The following is an 18,679-nucleotide window of genomic DNA, read 5'->3' on the forward strand; positions in this document are numbered from 1 at the left end:
TCGCTCGTGTCCTTGCTGCTGCTCCATGTCGACGTCCACGTCCGTCCTATCGTGGATGATCGCGTCCATCCTTTAAACTCCCCGTTTCGATCCTGCGCACTTCAACTTCCAGATTTCAGGATGGGCGAGTCGGGTAGTAGTTGCAATACCTAGAAGAGGAGACACAATGAAGTCCAGATCAGTGTATGTTGATAACGGACCCCCCTCAAGTCGATCAGGTCGAGGAAAGAGGGGTGCGAGCACAGCCGCACCCGACCACCCAACGAGATTCGCCGCGAGCAGAAGGAAAAAAAGAGGTCTACTTACCGGGAACAGTAATACGCTCAGTTTGACGTTCAAGATGGTGAGTCTGGATGTCTTTTGGGGTAGGTGTAGAGATAGGGGTAGGGCGTTGTTGTGGGAGCGAGGTCTGATTCGAGGTCGTTGATGACGCGAGATTGGGGATGGAGGGGGCATCCGATCACGCGCGCGCGTGCCATCATCATATGGAAGGGGGAGTCGATCCACCTGAAAGCTCGCTCCCTTCTTCTCATCAAATTCACACAGCCTTCTCTCGATCTCTCATCAATCCCCTCGTCGAGCGACTGATCGAACCCCACAGTTTCCTACCTCGTCAATCCAAATTCAAAGTCTATCAATCTCAAATTCTCGACCTTCACCCGACTTCCCCCCTCCAAAATCCACTTTTGCCACCCCCCTCTGATGCTTCTCGGCTCTCTTGAAACTCCTCGGGTGTTAAACCGAATTAATGTCTAGGTGAAACCGCCCGAAAGGAGAGCGTGGTTGATGACGCGGACATGAGATTGTTTTACGCGTGTTGCCAACTCGCGATGTCCGTTGGACGGTCCCGTGGTTTCCGCTCATATCCGTCTTGTAGTGAGGGTTATGGGACTATCTATCGGATATCGTCCACCTCCTCTCCCGAATACTACACACTCTTTACACTAGCCACCCTCCTAATCATAATTTCTAGTAACACTACAAGATGGCGTGAGTATCCCGCCATCACAAACCCCTGCCGCGTCCGGTTATCCGACTCCGGACTATCAAGAGCTAAACACCACTTCTCCTCTTCCTACTCCCCATCCTGTTTATTCTCTTCTCGACGCCATAGATCTACGTTCTTCAACTGGGCCAAGAGCCCTGCGGCTAGGGAATACTTTTTCAGTAAGTGCCCCCTCGTCCTCGCTCTCTTTGACTCGTCGTCGTTGGCGGAGTCATACCCGAACGCAGGCTGATCGCTCTGCTCTGCTTTGCTTTGCTTTGCTTTCCTCCTTCCTCATCCTCCGCATTATCTTTTTCTCTCGTCATCCTCATCATCCCCCTATCGTCATCGTCATCCTCCCTCTCATCTCAACCGGCACCGTCACATCACACTGCAATCGTAGGCACCAACTTCTGGGGCCCAGTGGCCAACTGGGGTCTCCCCATCGCCGCCATAAGCGATATCAGGAAAGATCCGGAGATGATCTCGGGGGTGATGAGTCCTACTATGGCTGGGTATTCGTGAGTGTTCCGAAAGGAGAAGAGGATTGTGCTGGAGAGGGGGAGGAGGGAGTTGGGGGAGGATGGTGGTCGCGGTGGTTGTCGTGGTGATCGTAGTGGACCTTGGTTAACTGTTTACCTTGTCGTTCTTCTTGTTACCCTCTACCTACTTACCAACTTGATCCTACCTGGATCTCCTTTTCCGACCGACCTTGCTCTCTCTTCTGCACTCTTCAACCGTCTCTCGCGATCGAACAATCGGATGCACCGACCGGCTGCTCCACGCTTGATCGGACTCTGGACCCTGGACCCTGGACCCTGGACCCTGAACCGGACCATCATCGCCATTCTACCTCCACCTCGACCGACGTCCACATTATCTGGCGCCGTGATCCGGCTGAATGCGGACCACCACCTTGAAACTACCCTGACCCTCAATCCCGCGCTGCACTGCACTGCACCGTCTCGACCGACTATGAACGGGCTTGATGATCATCCATCTGTCTGGGTCGACCGACGACCTCTACCACCTTCGTCTCTACGGCCTGTCATATCACCCAATTCACAACCCGGGCCCGGTGTACTCGTCAATCCTCGCCTGCACGCACGCGGAACAGGTTGATCTTCATGAGGTTCGCTTGGAGAGGTACGTCCACGTCAACGTTCACGTCTAAGTTCTTCTCAGCCCCGATCCGACCTCGGCTTCGGGTTCTTTTTACTCTGCGGGTTAGGGGAGATATGTGTATCGATGCTGATCTATTCTATTCGTTCTTCTCTGCTCCCCCCTTCTCACTCTCCTCCCGGCTTGCTGGTCGACTGTTGACTTTCACCTCTGAACCGCGGACTTTGACGTCATCACGTACTGCTCAACGAAACACGCTACGCAATTGGGGAACCTGTGACGACCACGGCTCATCCCCTCGGAACAACTCTGACGGTACGATCGATCGGATCCTCTTCGGTACTACATCCTGAACCGATTCTCGGGTGCGGGTCGTGCTTCTTGGCGGCGACGACGACTTTTCGGGCTATTGTCCTGCCTACGACGCTCTGCCTTGTCCGGCTACACCTCCTCTATACCACTCTTACGCCTTCTCAACCGCCGGCTTCACCAACATCCTTTCAATCGACCTAATATCACCACACCGTCCCCGGCATCATCCTCCGGACAACCCATCTACCTATCATTCGTCATCACCCGCCTCCAAATCTCAAATACCTACTTACACCCGACGGATTACCACACCCAACAGTCATCCCCCGAAACTACCTCCTCTTCGCCTGTCACGCCACCAACGCCACGGCCCAGTTGATACAATGCGGACGATGGGCTCAGTATTGGAAGTTTGGGGGCAGGGAGCAGGCCAAGGGGATCGCTGCCAAGGTGAGTCGGCGTCGTTTATACTCTGGGTTTGGTTTTGGTTAGGGTGGTTCGGGTTCGGGGCGGCGTGGTCTGAGTTGGTCGGGATGGTCTGGTTTGGTTGATTAGTGTCCGAGCGGACGTGGTTTGGAGTGAGAGCTGGGGTGGTCCGGTTCAGGTCGGACGTGGTCTTGGTCGACCGGTATGGTTCAACCGGCGGCGGTGGCTGAGCTGGTCAGAACGTTCTGGGCAAGCCGACCGAGCCCAGTTGATATGATCGAAGGAGATGGCCCGCAGGGTCTGAGGATATTCATCAATCCGGGTGGCCTCGCGTGGGAACGGTACTGGTGGACCACGAGGTCTGGCCGAAGGCCGTAGAGCGAAGTTGGTCATGGTGTTGGGATAGGCGCAAGCCGGTCGGGTCGGTCGATAAGACCCAGGAGATGTTGTCTGGATGGGCAAGAGAGTGCCGAGCCGATCGAGCTGGCTGTTGGTGCATCGGGGATTTGCGAGTTGGACCGAGTGCCTGGGAGATGGTCACGGGAGGAAGAGGACATGAAGGTGGCGGGGTGTTGGCCTTTGGTCTTGATCGCGGCGGTGACGACGAGATATGCTCGGCGTATCTTGACCATGCGAAGGGGTGTAATATGGGGCGGGTTCCGGAGGAGATCGACATGGGTGCACATCAGGAGGCAAGAGATTGGCGATAAAAGCATCAGTCAGGTATATCGGTGGGCGGTAGGAAACCGATAGTTGGCGGCTCGAACAGGAAGCGGGTTGAAAGGGAGGCGGCGAGAAAAGACGGGCGGCTGATTCGAGACGAAGGGAAGGCTATCCGAATTGCGTATCGTCGGGAAGTGTGATGCTGTTAAAGAGCAGGAATAAAGGCCATCGGTATCCTAAATGCGATTGAGGCGGAGGTCATACGGATGATGGAGAGGGATCCCGGACGGATGCTACTGAGAACGATTCCTGCTTTGCAAGCGAGAGTCTATATGCGGCCTCGGAGAAGACGGCAGGAACGGAGAACGTGCTTTTGCAATGGAATTGACGTCGCTTCAATTCGAGATTCGTCGCCTGCGACCGTTTGTCGCACTGGTTACTGATTCTGCTTCTTGTGCTTTATATTCCGATAATATCCCTGACCTGGCCAACAACTCGACGATCACCCCGCCCATCACTATTCTTCATCACACCAGGCGGAGGACGCCGCTTCATCAGTGACCGCGGCCGCCAAGCAAGTCTCGAACAAGGTCAAGAACGCCTAGATCCTAAAACCATATCCATAATGGAATTCAATTCGAGACTCTGATGTCCCACAACCGGACATAGGGTCATTATCTGTACCTTCCTTCCATGATTCGATGATACACAAATTACGTCCACCGGAAAATTTCTGGCTCTTTCGCATGGCAGGGCGCAGACGTGGGGATCGCATCGTTCGGGACGAGTGGTAGCTCATCAGCGTTGGTACACGCTGGCACGGATCTCACTTCGGCTTGATGAATGGTTCATGACGATCACGTTCTGGTCCCGAAAAAGCATGTGCCGCTGCGGTACAGCAAGTACTGTACGAAAGCCCAAAGTACCAATCCTCCTCAATTAGTGGAGGCGTCGTATTGACGTTGAAGCAGAGAACCAAACTCGATCGTCAGAGCATGTTCGGGGCACTTTGACTGATAAAGGCATACAAGATGGAAACAAAGTGCTGCCGTGCCCTTTACCCCTCCGAACTATCCGACCATCATTCAAGCCTGGAATCTTACGAGCGACTATCTGCCTAGTCGCCCTTGCGCAGAAAGGTCTGATGTGCACAGTATGTCTCTACAGCAATCGGATCGGATAGAATTCCTCGATTCGAGGTCAGATGCAAAGCAGGCGCAAGAGGTCCGTGATCGTCGTCAATGCATGAGAATAGTAGCGATATGGACAACGGACGTTGAAAGAACAAGCGGTGGAAAAGCAGGCCGAAGACGTTGAGATCCATCTGTGCTCTCCCATTGACAAAAGCCACAACAAACGCTGACTAAACGCTGACAGGAGGATTTAAACTCTGCGTCGACAGAGCGATCTTGGGACAGAAGACACATCGTGTGTATCCATCGCCCCGAACGTGGAGTGCAAGTAGTCACCATGGTATTGAAGCTTGACGACCAGAGATCCGCTACGCCCCTCGTACAAGACCTTCATGGCGTAATGATGCGAGAAAGATTTATGGTTGTGGCTAACAGACGAATTTGACGCTACAGACGAGAGGAAAGTGATAGAGCGCGGCAAATGGAACTCATGACAAATTTTGAGACGGAAGGAGGTGAGATGCGCAACAGACAGTTGTGTAGGAGGAGGTCAACCTGTCGACGAAGTCGACAGCGCCCCGCCTACGGCGTGACGGCGCAAAGCAAAGCTTATGTATTCGATGGGACGATGCTATACACCGTGTTTGTTTGCTGTAGCGAACTGCGCTGCGGAACATTCAGCTTGCAGCTTGTAAGTATACAGAGCTAGATGCGGACTTTTGACCGGTCATATCCATCTTCCGTATCAAGACCCTCTGCAACAGCTTTTCCCTGGCGTCTCTGTTCCTCTACCAGCTTGTGGCTGACTCCTTGTAGTCGCTTACAAACGATTCCCTCGAGTTTTGCAGTAGGGATTGTGCTGTTAGAAGTCATAGTGTGAGAAGTCGTCTTATCGGACCAGTATTTCAAGTCGTCATGCATATCGCTTCCTCGCACGATACCACCACGAAATAGCTTGAAACATTCTTGAAGTGCTACTACATCGTTGCCTCTTGTGAGTTCCCATCCCTACGGCTTAGAACACATTCGATCATGCTCGTACTGATCAGCTACCTATCCTTTCAAGTGTCATGGGTTCAAAGTACGCTCGCAAGAAAGACTTCAAACGGGATCACAAGCGTAAAGTTGTGAAGCCGAGAACTGCTTTGATTGCCACCACTTCCGAGTCTACTGCATCCTTTAACTATGACTGGGTGGCCAGCCGTACCAACAAGGCCAAGGATCAGAAAGAGGCTGTTTTCCAACTGAGCAAGCTTCTCATTATCCCTATTCAAGCGGTCAGAGAGATTGGGAAAGGTCAATACAGGTAGGTTGCGTCGCAAACTCTGCCTGCCCGTCGACGATCAATTCCATCCGCAATCTGTCTACCTCGACCGTGCTTACCCGCCTTTCAAACACAGCATCCTCAGCTGCCAGCAGAAGCTCATCGACGCCCTCCTGAGGGCTTTAAAATTGCATCCAGCTATGGAAGAGGTCGACATGTGGGTGGATCAGTGGCGGACTCAGGGGTTGCGGAGCTAGTCTGATCGAGGTGTGTACGATCTTCATAACGTCATAACTCGTCAAGCCGTAGTCTTGAGCTTAGGGGCTAATCGCAACCGAAACCAGCTTCCACTCGAATCAGTTGGTGGGTATCGAGCTCGCCTGCGCTTGCGTAAACTCGACTGCCGAGGACCGCGAGCACGCGTGGATCTTGAAGTGAGTGTTCTCTCGGATCAATCTATCCAGTTCTGCTCCATTGGGCTGACTCGCAGGGTAGTCTCAAAGACGTTCCTCAGGATTTCGATTCAATGATCCAGCGTCTCCTCGCCACCGTCGCCAGTCTCTAGCATCGAAGAAGCTGCTTCTAGCCGAGTTACATCCCCGGACACGATCAGATACATGCTACTCTGATCTAGCTGTCCGCAAAATACTGTACTTCCAAACCCATCGCTTGTACTGGACTTGACGTCGATGGCCGAGATGAAAGATCTGATATCACCCCGACTGATACCAGACAGTGCCGGATCCGGGATTCGTATAACAACGAGATCGTCTAAAGTCCAATCGAGGGAGATTCAGCTACTGAGCGATGTATCGCCGATCGCCTCATCCACCACCCACTTACCCCAGTTCCCGAAACCTTGGCGCGCAAAACCCCATCTCTATCTTGGTCGGCCGTCGTCGGGGCTAAAGTGGGCTCCGCACCCGCTCCACCTGGCACCACCTCCCTGTCCTTCCCGTTACTACCGATCCAGCTACCTCTGCCTTTCCCGATCCACCATTCTCCTCCCAAAGACAGGTCGCTCTCGTAGCTGTAGACATTGACCCCGAACCGACTGGCGAGTGCTAAGCGTGGCGTGACCTGTGCGGCATATGACGTAGAGAGGAAACCCATCAGAGGGTTGTAGAGGATGGTAAGGGTTGTAGGTGGGGATACGGGTGCGGCCGGGTTGGCGGTCGAGTTGGGTATTGTTGTAAAACGAAGCCCGGTCGACACTGAGGGATAGCAGGACGAACCGCGTCATGGTCAGCTAAACATGCATTCTGATCTTTCACCAAGTCAAACTCACATCCTAGACTCCTCTGCTTGACCGAGAAGTAGATCTCCCCACCTGCCGAGAACCGTCCTCTCAGACCATTCTCCGAGCTGTCTTCCTGGTCGACCAGAGGGCCTCGTTTCCCGTTATCGGTCTTGCCCTCGAATTCCCCCGGATTCAAGCTGCTGGGTAAAGCTGGGCCCGCTTTATGCACGATCGGGTAGTCGTCCAAGGCAGTCGGTCGGAGCATCTCTTCCGTCAACCCAAAGTTCCATAAGCCTCGCAGACCGACCATCCCATCCTTGGCTGAATACGTGTACTCGGTCGCCCATCGTCCATGGTCTTGCTGCAAGGAGAGAAGCAGGTTCGCTGGCGGGCTCGGTGGAAACGTTGGCCCACTCTGTTGCTGTGTAGAGCTGGATGATGATCCCACCCCGCTCCCTGCCGACCCACTCCCGCCGCTGCTGCCACCATCTGATCGAAACAGTGTTCCAGGAGAGTGCATGAAAGCTAGGCTTCCTTGCAAGTTCGTTGACAACTTGGTGCTGGCCAGAGCACTGAGGTGGAGAGTTGGAAGATGGAGACGAGAGTAGAGCAGGTAATCGCGTGGTGGAACCAAGAGGTCTCCGGCTAGGTACTCTTCCTCGGGGGGTAACGGACGTCTGGGAGATGGATATGTCTGGAAGTGTGGTGTCATCGATTTGAGAGTGGCCGCATGGGAAGGGGTGATCTGTTTTGAAGGAGATCCGAAGGTAGCTCATCAGCTCGATAGCAAGAGCGATCCGTTTCGCTGTTACTTACTCCAGCCAGCGGTATCGAGCTGGTGATATAGCTGATCGAGCCATTGAGTTGAGGTAGTGCTTCGAGCGAATATGAAGTGAAGAATATGGGTGTAGGCGATTTCGAGAGCTGGAGTATTAGAGACGGCGGTATGGCGAAATCGCTGCAAAAGGGACGGGTCGTTGAGCTCTGAGCTCGGCCATGAAGCAGCCGCTCAATTTCACTCACAGTATAGCTATAATCCAGAAGCGTAGAAGTAGAAGTAGCATCAGATAGTCTGCAAGACAGAGACACCGACGCAAGACGAGGTTACACACACCAGACGAGCTCCGTGTTAAGTTGCTGTACAGGTTATCCTCATTCCACCCGATGCTTTGATGATACGTCCGTGTAAGCCAGGTGGCAAAGTTGTACATCGAGAATCTCTCGGTTGTACTTGTATATCTCGATAGCAATGTCTAACCTTGTTTATCGTCTGGCATATCCTAGTGAACGATTGCATGTCATTGTCAAAAGATGGTGAATCGGCTGCCAAACGTCAACAGGGAGGTGCTTCTCGAGGGGACAGCGCGGAAGCTAATGAAGCTATTACGAGACCGGGCTTTCGCGCGCGGAAGCTAGCCTATATATTTCAATAAACCAGCTATATAACAAGAGGCGGATGATGGAGTAGTGGTCGAGCGAGCCTCACACGAAACATTCTGATGCAACTGGCCAGGTCTCATAGCTTCTCTATGCAAGTCATTCTAGAGAACATATCTGGCGGGGAAGTCAATACCGGGGAGGGTTGACTTTTTGTACTTGAGCCCGCTTTTTTGTCTGCCCTCTAGGCCGAGTAATGGCCTGATAAAGGATTTCCACCTTCTGGAGATGGCCAGGTCTCGCGTTCGACCTCGTCGACCGTAGACTCTTTTTACCTGTGATAGCGAAAATAGACGTCCAATTTCGAAAACTCTCCCACACGCTTGAGTGTAGCTAGTGTATCAGACGTGGCACAACGTCCATGCGCAGGTGTTCAGATCACCGACCGGGATGAACTTGTCCAAACTCTGTCCCTTTCCGCCGGTAATGAGGTCGCTGCGCAGTCACTGGGGGTCACGTTCGCGTCGCTTCGGTCAATCCCGACGTTTGTGAACGATGGATTCGCCAACCTTTCACGTTCACGTTAGACCACAACTCGTATACCCGTCGACCTGAGGGATGCCCGCCGACCTGAGGGATACCCATCAATCTCATAGTATAGAGCCACGACAAGTATGAAGGCAGGATGGGGAACGTCTCTTCTCTCGCTAGAGCGTAAGCTTCCTATCTGGCGACCGGAAAGGCCAGTCGTCCGGAAGCTGACGTGTGCAATACTACAGGTCGAGTGCCCTGGACTCCTACGTCGCTGAGCTTGGGAGCGATATCTCCTACGAAAAGAGGTGCGTACGGCTTGGATATCTTCAATCGTGCATTCGGACTGATACTACCCGTGTAGTCTGTCTTCGTCGCGGTTCCTGAAGACCATCCTCATCCGGCACAACTATGGACTGCTCGTTCTCAAGCTATTCATCAAGCCGGACCCGTACATGTCCCTTCGGGTCATCCAACGTCGGCTCAAACGTCAGTAGTTCTGCACCAGCTCTTATTTCTACTTCTTGAGCTCTGTTTCGCTGAACCTCATGTCCTGACCTCGGCAGATCAACGTGACTCCCTAAGCGACCTCTCGAATGTCCTCACCTACGCTACCTTTGTGGAGACGGAGAAGGCCGGCTACCTGATCAGGCAGTATGCGGGAGCGAGTCTGTATGACCGAATCAGGTGAGATTAGCTAGCTCTTCTTTCTCAGACCATGCAAATGTGGCTGACAGATACTTCGTTGGCATGGAGCAGTACCCGGCCGTACCTCTCGCCTGTAGAGAAGAAGTGGATCAGTTTTCAAATCCTGAGTGCTATGCGGGATGCCAGGGCAAGAGATGTGAGCACTCTGGATATGACAGTCAGACAATAAGTGCGTCTGAACTCTCAAACAATAACCCTTCTCTCGGTAGATCTCGCATGGAGACCTCAAATCCGAAAATATCCTCATCACGCCAGCCCTCACAGTTCTCGTGACCGACTTTGCATCCTCCTTCAAGCCCACCTTTCTCCCTCTCAACGACCCTTCGGACTTTTCCTACTTTTACGACTCTTCCGGTCGTCGAACATGCTACATCGCCCCGGAGAGGTTCTACACCGAGGACAGCCGGATCGCAGAGGAAAAGAGACAGGCGATCGCTTCAGTTACGGCAGAAGGGACCGGTTCTTGGCTAAATGCAGGTATCGGGAAGAGGGATGGCAAGGTTACCGAACAGATGGACGTCTTTGCAGCAGGATGCGTCCTGTTGGAGATGTGGACGGATGGAGCTAGTATATTCACGCTAAGCGAGCTATACGGTTACCGGGAAGGCAAGTATAATGAGCTGGAGGGGATATTGGGGAGTCTGGAGGATACGTCTGTCAGAGTGAGTGTGCCGCCTTGCTTTCCTTCCGGCTACTTACTAACTTTGTCGGTAGACCTTGATCGCAAGCATGATTGCCCTCGAAGCGGACCATAGACCGACCTTCGAAAAGGCACTCTCCGATTTCCGGAACACCGTCTTCCCCGACTACTTTTACACCTTCATGAGCGACTACGTCGTCAACCTCGCGGCGGACCACCACGTACCGAACAGCACTTTGACCAACGACCCGATAGCTCGGAGCTATGGTCAGGCGGATTCTATCATTTCCGGTATCTGCCGGGATTGGGATGGGATGATTGCAGCAATGATAGAAGAACATGATCTGGCTGTGAGCCGTCTGTCGGAAGCAGATCAGGCAGGATTGGACGACCGCTTTGCTGGCGAGGATCTTAGTGAGTGTTACGTCTGTCGACCTGGCCTGGTTGATAGCTCATTCGATTACCCACTCTCTCGTTAGATGCACCCACTCTCCTGCTCTTGAACATCATCACTTCCAACATACGGAACTGCGTCCGAGAATCGTCGAAAGTCAACGCTCTCGAGCCTCTTCGTCAAATCGCGAAACGGCTCACCGCGGACGAGACTATCGACCGGATCGTACCATACCTGGTCGCCCTGTTCAAAGACGACAGCCCACAAGTTCGAGCTGCATCCTTCGAGCTTCTTGTGGAGCTGGTGAGCAGGTCTGATACACGTATACGATGTTAGTCTAAAGGCTGAAACGATATCGTTGACTGTCAATAGTTTCAAGAGCTCGAAGTCATCTCAGCGCATCAAACCGGTATCATCACGGAATACATACTCCCGCACGTTCGTCAGCTAGCAGAGGATGAGGATGTCATGGTCCGCAGCACTTTTGCCAGGAACCTACCGATGCTCAGTGATATAGGGATGAATATCATGGAGATGAGTCAAGCTCTTAAGGCTGCTGAGATCGGTGCTGGTCAGATCGACATCGATCCTACATTAGAGGTCAGTCCAACGCGAGGAGTAAATAGCACTCGTAGAAGCTGACTCATTGCCAATCAACTTAGCCCGGCTACGATGCCAACGTACAAGAGCTAGTTGAGGCCTACTCGGAACAGGCATCAACCGTACTCGTGGATTCGAACAGCGATGTCAGGCGAGCGGCTCTAGCGGACGTCGCACGGCTCTGTCTAGCTTTCGGACGGACCAAAACGAACGAAGTGCTGCTCAGTCGTATGATCACGTACCTTAACGACAAGGATTGGAGACTCCGGCATGCGTTTCTCGAAAACATCGTTAGCGTGGCTGCATTTGTCGGTTCAACTAGCTTGGAGGAATTCGTATTACCACTGATGGAGCAAGCCCTAGCAGGTACGTATGTAAGTTGCTGTTAATGTGCCTGCAGCTGACTGATCAATTTGGCGTCGCGTCTACAGATCCTGAAGACTTTGTGGTTGCAAGAGTGCTGGAATCACTGGCCAGCCTGACAGAGATACGCTTATTCGACAAGGCGAGGATGCTCGAGCTATTTTCAAATTGCTACGGTTTCCTGTGTCATCCATCCATCTGGGTCGTGCAAGGTGCGTTACGTCATTGCCGAATATCGAATAAAGACCTGAGATCCCCAAATATGACTATCAGCGGCGGCCTCATTCGTGGCTGCGGTCTGCAGACAACTTTCTGCGACGGATATATCTTGCTTGGTATACCCATACATTCGACCATTGCTTCAAGCCGAGATTGCTGAACTTACCAGGGAGAATCTGCTGGACTGCGTAATGTCGCCTGTGAGTTCGTTCGCCAGGGATTCATGTGATGCTCAGTCTAATAAGTCCGCGTGACCCATAGCTACCTCGCGGCTTACTAGATGGTGGGAAGACCTGGGCCAGCCGTAACCTTCGTGGAAATTGGTGGACCAAAGCAAACATCCCCGGGCGGAGCGGAACGAAGCGAAAAGCCTTTCACATGAACCCCATCCCCTCTAGCAAAGCTCTTCAGGTACATGACGAGAGGTTGGTCTTGATAGCATGATTACTTGTCTTTAAGCGCTCCCAGCTGATCTAGATCGGGTCAGGGACGTACAACACTTGAAGGAACTGCGTGAAAGGGGCCTGAATGATGATGAAACAAGGAAATTTGTAGCCTTGAGGGACTATATGGCGTCCCAAGCTGCCCTTTCTCTGGAGTGAGTTTCTGCAACCACGTCATATTTTGAGCTTCGCTTACAGCGCTTATGAGCAGAAGGGGTGAAGTGCAAACTATCGGGATACCATCCACGACTGGAAAACAAGCATCTCTGCAGGAATTGAACGTCACACCAGTCACTGTCTTCCTCACACCCAAGCACACAGACTCTCTTTCCAACCCTGTCATCGACAAATTACGCTCACCAGTCGCGCGCGCGCTTTCGGATGAGAGCAGGCGTTCGTCTTTCTCTGGCAATCCGTTCAGGCCTCGGCAACCCAGCCAAACGGCATCGGGTGTCGATGCTGAGCATCTGGATGAGCTGCGTCGGAAGCTCAAACGCCTGGACGATGCTCGCACAGCTTCGAAAGACCTACTTCAAATGACGTCGGCTCCTTCTGCAAATCATGAACCGGCTAGCATCGCGAGCGCAAGCGACCCGCCGCTGCAGCGTGCTTTGTCGAACGCGTCAATGCCTTCGACCTTACAAGAACGGTCGAACGGACTCTTGTCAACACGCAGCAGGTTGTCATTCGGCCGGGAACCGATTAAAGCAGCACCTGCCGTCAGCGCGACCAACGAGATCGCTATCGGTCAGCTCGAAGCCGTTGCCGGTCTTGGCATCCAAGACAAGGTCGCCATGAATTCGGGCTTGACGACTCCCCGTCAACCTGGAAGAGAGCCCCATCCTCCGCCAGCGGATCTGTTCCGACCATTCACATCGACCTATGAAGGCCACGACCCGAACGTCATGGCGCTATTGGAACGCACCTACGCCGAGAATGCATCCGTCAGCTTGTCGCATCTGGGACCCGTGGTGGAACGAAGTCAAGCACAAAGGCGTGGCCCCCCGTTCCGAACGAAACAGCCTTCACGGTCCAGCGATCAGCCCACCTCGCTAGTGGCACATTTATCAGTACACGAATCTCCTATCCTGGGACTGTTTAGTCCTCCGGACCAAGCATATCTTCTTTCGGCCGACAAAGACGGGGCGATTTGCGTTTGGGATGTAGCTCGTTTCGAAAGAAGCGTCTCGAATAAGCCTCGACTTACCCATCGGCTAGAAGGAGACCACTTGACTGCAGCGTGTCCGTTGATCAATCGCTCGGCTTTTGCATTTGCTGTTTCGAACGGGACGATCCAGCTTTTGCGCATCAGCAACTCCTCAAACGGCTCTCTGAAACAAGCTCGTCTAGTACACGTGCAGAGTTTGACTTACGCGAGGGATCAAGGCGAGATTGTTTTCCTTCAGAACGTGTATCAAGGTAAGTGATCTCAACCGTTGCGTCAGCAATGGAACTAAAGACTTGACGAGTTCATACCCGACTTTGTTATAGCTGAGGAATCTGACTTGCTCTACGTGACCAATCTGGGTCATATCTCCCTGATATCGATCAGGACGGCTGCCATCAGGTGGACGGCCACTCAACCCATAACACTCGGCCGACCAACGGCATGCTATCTTGACTCCAAGCACATCTGGCTAGTGATAGGCACGAGCTCGGGTAATCTAGCCCTCTGGGATCTACGCTACGGCCTACTCGTCCGCCACTGGCAAGTTTCGGAAGCTGCGGTCACAGTCATTGCCGGGCATCCAGCTCGTGGCCGGGGGAAATGGGTTGTTGTCGCATCCCAATTGCGATCGTCTAAGCCAGCAGGTTCCCAACCCGTCACGATCATGATCTCGGTCGACCTGAGCACGGGAGAGATCACCGAGAGATTCCAGACAACCACGTCGACATCGTCGGCTGCATCAACAGGATCGAAGGCGGAAAAGGTTCCACCGGATTATCTCGAGTCCGCGCCAGCCGTGGAGACTCCAGCTTATGCCATCGAAAAGCTGCTTGCTGATCGTCCGGAAATCCAACTACCGAAAATCAATACAAACGATCAGGATCAGCACCATGCGACTTGCTCGATACAGGCCATACATCCGTTGGAGATTTTGGCCGGTGACACGTCGTTCGGCAATAGCACCGACTTGAGCCCGGTTCAGGAAACCTTCGAGACGAGTCACGGGCAAGAAAAGCCGGCCGCTTTGCCCGCGGGTATCATCCTGACGGTCAGTCAAGATCGCATCGTAAGGTTATGGAACCTTGGACAACCAGCTCAGAGCCTGGTCGTGTCTGGAGCTGGAAAAGACGCAAACAAGCGATATAGGCATGTCTGGCTGTTTCAAGTCATTGCCCTAGCACCTTTTCTGACATACGTTTCTCCCGCCTGTAGACACATCAGAGAATCGGATGGAGCAATATCTTACATCGAATCACCATACCGCACCCAAGAAGTCCGGCAACCGCAGTCGCGGGTGTCAAGGAAACTAGCAGAGGAACAGCAAACCAGCGCCATCCCGAGCGGCACCTCTACCGCCAGCGTAACGAGGCCACATCTTCACGAAACTACAGCGGTGCTACCGTTCACGACTCCGTTCTCGAATGCCCTTATGATCGCTACTGCCGATGCGGGAGGGGTTGTCAAAGTGTGGAAAGTCGAAGGTTAGACGGCAAAGGATGGGTATATATAGTGTTTCCGAAATGTCCTACAAGTTGTATCTGAGGCTTTAAATGACATCCGTCGATTGTATTCTTGATATAGATTCGAAGCACAATCCTAAGACCGTCTGCCGGCTCGAGGTGTGCGATTGCGGGGAGATCCTTCGCCAAGGATTTTCCACTTTCCGTCAGGTTTCTCTGCCTCTTTCCGCTGCTTATCACGTTTCACCTTCTGCATGGCATCAGCTTCCTCATTCTGTTGCTGTACTACAGCAGTTGAGGGGAAGCCGGGAGCCCTGAGTATAGGTATGGATACAGTCAGCATACATCCATATAGCGATGGGTGACAGGAACTTACCAGTAGCCCGGAGGTGTCGGGTTCTTCTCGTGCTATTTATAGAGAGAGTAAAGGGAGATGAGCGGTATGCTTACAACGACGAAAATCTATACTCACCTCGACCTTGTGCCGCGAGACATTGTTCATGATCTTCTGTTTTCGAGCCTGAGCGAGTTCCTCTTGATCCTCTTCTATCAATTGGCTGGGCGTAGGCGAATATCGACCAAATTGAATCCCCCCATCAGGCTGTATGTCTTTTGTTGCTTCGTACCACTATGACCGAAGATTTGTCAGCACGATGATGTCAGTATACAGACGAAAGACCTCTATTCGAAACTCACATTGTCGCAGCCCTCACACGCTTCTCCGTGCATACATCGCCTCTGCTCCTTGTTACGCTGAACACTATGGAACGTATAGTTTTTTCCCTGGTTTCTGTCCGGGTTAATGACGTAGATCTCCTCCTGATTTGTATCTTCGAGTCTTCGCGAACTAATGAAGCACATACGACTTCTCGCTTAGCGGACGAAGCTGTTTGCCGTACAACCATCGCTTACCTAGTCGCTGTCAGTTTTTGCCTCTTCTCAGACCGACCTGCCGTGCCTGTCAATGCCGATGATGGCCCTGCCGGTGTTTCCAGCTGTAGCAGATCTTTCCTCTTGAGTGACGGAGCATGCGAAGCTCTGGTAGGTGTCTGCTGACCATCTTCTGGTCGGCCAACTAGCCTTTTCATCGCCGGCAATTTCGAGGTACTAGCCGTCGAGATCGCTAATGACGCCTTGACCGGCATAGCCCTAGGCAGGGTATGAACGACCTCAGCTTGAGGTGGTTTCACTCGAGAACTGGTCCCGACCTCGTCCTCGAAAGAGTCTCGGCGTGTCAACTTGGTCTTTTCTCCTCCTAGCCATTGCATCCCGCTGGGCGTTCGAGTAACCCGAGAACCGGTTCTAGCAATCGAGGTGGGCGGTCTGGACGAAGCTGCGTTTGGTGTTTCCGCGGTATGCGTCGTTTTCGAGATGTGGATATTGGTCGTTCGGGCCGTGTTGATGGAGATCACAGGGGTATGCGGGCCAGTCGTTTGGGTATTCGATTTCGCTTCCACTCGGGTCGGACGGCTACCGGTACGCAAGGTCTCTGATGGTGCATGAAGTGATCTCCTCTCCCCAAGTCGCAGCAAGCTGGGTTCAGGCCGATCTCTCATGACTGCATCATGCGGTTCCTCATCCTCCTCGGTTGTGCTCCCGCCGATATCCTCCTGGATCTCCTGGATCCTTTCCACCTTACTCGTCCTTCTGACCGGTGGGGTATCGAGCACCTCATCAGCTATCGTTTGTTCCCGCTCCTCTGGTCCTGAGCTAGAAGACTGGTTGATCCTCTTTGTCGTAACTTCGGGACGAGTGCGAATAACGGACGGTCCGCTCGGCTTGTCCATTTCGGTGAATACGTCTGGCAGCGGTAAGGCTGTCTTGCGAGTCTGGTCCGTCTCAAATCGTACGGCCGATTGTCGCGCATCCGAGGCCCGTGTTGAAGCTACTGGCTGACGACTATCCTGCGATTCCACTCGTCCAGCCGGATTGGCTTCTTCCCGCTTAGGTCCTTCTTCGACCCCTTGCGATCCGGTACATATCGACCGTAAGGGAGCCCTTGTGCTTCCCGTTCCTGTAGTATTATCTTTCTTCCCCGCCGCGACAGCTTTGACCGTCCGGCTCCTGTCTGCCGAGTTCTCGTCCACCGGCTTCTTCTTCGTGTCCCCAGTTCCATCAGCGGCGACGAGCAACGCGTTCTTCTCCTTCTCCCGCTTCAGCGCCGATTTGAGCTTTCTCATCTCTCCATCCATCTTGGTCTTCATCTCGATCCATCTTCGGGCATCATCTTTCCTCTCTTTTTGAGTGGTGTTGTGGGCTTGGAGGAGGGCGTCGTATTGGTTTTGAAGGTGCAGGAGCTGCGAGCGGGTGGTGGAATTCGAGTTTGAAGTCCGTCTGCCGTAGTATATGATACCAGACGAAACAGAACACGGTGAGGAAACAGGAGAATCTACCGAGGTAACGTCGACTCAGTAATGGAGACAGGCGGCACAAACTCACTCGGTATCCAACATGTCGATATCCCTGCTCTCTCTCAACTCTTCCAACTCGTCTACCACCTTCTCATACTCCTGCTGCAAATCTTCAAGCCTCTGCCTCTCTTCCCCAAAAGCCTTGTCCAGGTCTCTGTTCTCCTGCCGTGATTCTTCCAGCAGCTCTTCCGCATACAACGTCTTCTCCACTTCCAGGTGTTTCTTTTCCAGTGATTCGTACCCCTTCTCCATCCCCTCGATTCTCTCTTCCAACCCCCGGATCTTTTCCTGATTCTCCGTTTCCGCAGCGACGAGGTCCGTACATTCTCGTTCTAGGTGATCTTTCTCGGCGAGGAGGCCTGAATAGGCTTCTTGTAGCGAGTCGAGGGATTTGGCTTGGGCTTTCAGCTTGCGGTACTGATGTCGGCGAAGGCGAGGTGTCATGTCAGTGACGGTTGTTGAGGATCGGCACGAAAAGCATCTGATGAGGAACTGACTTCTTTAACCAGATCTAGGAACACACAAAGTAAGCACCCACAATCAGCCTCGATCCTGTTCTTGTCCTCGTCGTCTATGGCTAAGACCAGACGCCACATCTTCCGCAACACGACCGATGTCGCTGTGAGACTTACCCTCTCTAGCGACCGTAGCATTCCTCTCTTCCCGCTCATACTTGGACAGCGGACTTAAAGTCGGCTCCCGGGGGCTCGACATCGTTCAGCTCTTGTCTCTTGTATACAGCGATCTGCTCGCGATATCCGGCAGGGTGTGGTTCGGGGTAGTCCGAAGGGTGCCGATCGATCCCAGGTTCGGTCTATGAGGATGCCATCAAGGACCTCGGTTCTGAGCTAAGAACGCCATGAAAGAAGAATTCGATGAGGAAGAAGAACAGTATGGATTAATGGTGATGGTTCTGAACTTGGTATCGCTCATTGTCCCGCTCACAACCCTTCGCCTCAACCTCGTGTTCGTACGCGTCTCCGAGGTTCGATCGATGCCGCTGATTCGATCGCTATGATCGTCGAGGATCCCAAAGCTCAGTCTTGCTTGTGATCCAGTTGCTACTGTCGGCGAGTGTGTGCTGTGGCAGAGAGAAGTGAAAGAGATTGCGTGACGAAAGCAGAAGATGGTGTGTGACCATCGATCGACTGATTGACACACTGATCACGTGATCGTTCGCCCGACTCCGAATCGTAAACAAAGGTCGCGAAGTCATCTCG

The 18,679-nt window shown here is 53.0% G+C and overlaps 4 protein-coding genes across 4 annotated transcripts; 2 read left to right on the forward strand and 2 right to left on the reverse strand.

The window, feature by feature from the left end:
- The first annotated feature begins 929 nt into the window (after positions 1 to 929).
- HD553DRAFT_302074 (uncharacterized protein) lies at positions 930 to 4,238 on the forward strand. The gene is made up of 6 exons (XM_046178689.1): positions 930 to 990; positions 1,115 to 1,167; positions 1,389 to 1,506; positions 2,103 to 2,131; positions 2,739 to 2,869; positions 4,045 to 4,238. Exons 1-6 carry the CDS (start codon positions 986 to 988, stop codon positions 4,111 to 4,113), a joined length of 405 nt encoding a protein of 134 aa, XP_046039937.1. The 5' UTR covers positions 930 to 985; the 3' UTR covers positions 4,114 to 4,238.
- A 2,005-nt stretch (positions 4,239 to 6,243) lies between these two features.
- HD553DRAFT_638 (uncharacterized protein) lies at positions 6,244 to 8,504 on the reverse strand. The gene is made up of 6 exons (XM_046184375.1): positions 8,260 to 8,504; positions 8,169 to 8,175; positions 7,962 to 8,103; positions 7,194 to 7,890; positions 6,749 to 7,119; positions 6,244 to 6,676 (listed from the first exon to the last, which is right to left on the reverse strand). Exons 1-6 carry the CDS (start codon positions 8,354 to 8,356, stop codon positions 6,536 to 6,538), a joined length of 1,455 nt encoding a protein of 484 aa, XP_046039938.1. The 5' UTR covers positions 8,357 to 8,504; the 3' UTR covers positions 6,244 to 6,535.
- Positions 8,505 to 9,142: 638 nt separating this feature from the next.
- HD553DRAFT_302082 (uncharacterized protein) lies at positions 9,143 to 15,484 on the forward strand. The gene is made up of 18 exons (XM_046178690.1): positions 9,143 to 9,236; positions 9,302 to 9,361; positions 9,418 to 9,542; positions 9,620 to 9,740; positions 9,813 to 9,897; positions 9,971 to 10,423; positions 10,476 to 10,815; positions 10,881 to 11,098; positions 11,168 to 11,395; positions 11,458 to 11,761; positions 11,827 to 11,970; positions 12,032 to 12,177; positions 12,239 to 12,402; positions 12,465 to 12,575; positions 12,632 to 13,839; positions 13,912 to 14,734; positions 14,801 to 15,361; positions 15,424 to 15,484. The coding sequence occupies exons 1-17, from the start codon at positions 9,208 to 9,210 to the stop codon at positions 15,072 to 15,074; spliced, it is 4,833 nt and encodes a 1,610-aa protein (XP_046039939.1). The 5' UTR covers positions 9,143 to 9,207; the 3' UTR covers positions 15,075 to 15,361; positions 15,424 to 15,484.
- On the reverse strand, positions 15,350 to 18,525 carry HD553DRAFT_302086 (uncharacterized protein). Its single transcript, XM_046178691.1, has 8 exons — positions 18,405 to 18,525; positions 18,092 to 18,307; positions 17,957 to 17,970; positions 17,488 to 17,876; positions 15,961 to 17,382; positions 15,745 to 15,895; positions 15,521 to 15,676; positions 15,350 to 15,456 (listed from the first exon to the last, which is right to left on the reverse strand). The coding sequence occupies exons 2-8, from the start codon at positions 18,171 to 18,173 to the stop codon at positions 15,421 to 15,423; spliced, it is 2,250 nt and encodes a 749-aa protein (XP_046039940.1). The 5' UTR covers positions 18,174 to 18,307; positions 18,405 to 18,525; the 3' UTR covers positions 15,350 to 15,420.
- Between the last annotated feature and the right edge of the window lie 154 nt (positions 18,526 to 18,679).

The sequence above is a fragment of the Filobasidium floriforme genome, assembly GCF_021052385.1.
Source record: "Filobasidium floriforme strain CBS 6241 chromosome Unknown HD553scaffold_1, whole genome shotgun sequence".
Lineage (NCBI taxonomy): Eukaryota > Fungi > Basidiomycota > Tremellomycetes > Filobasidiales > Filobasidiaceae > Filobasidium > Filobasidium floriforme.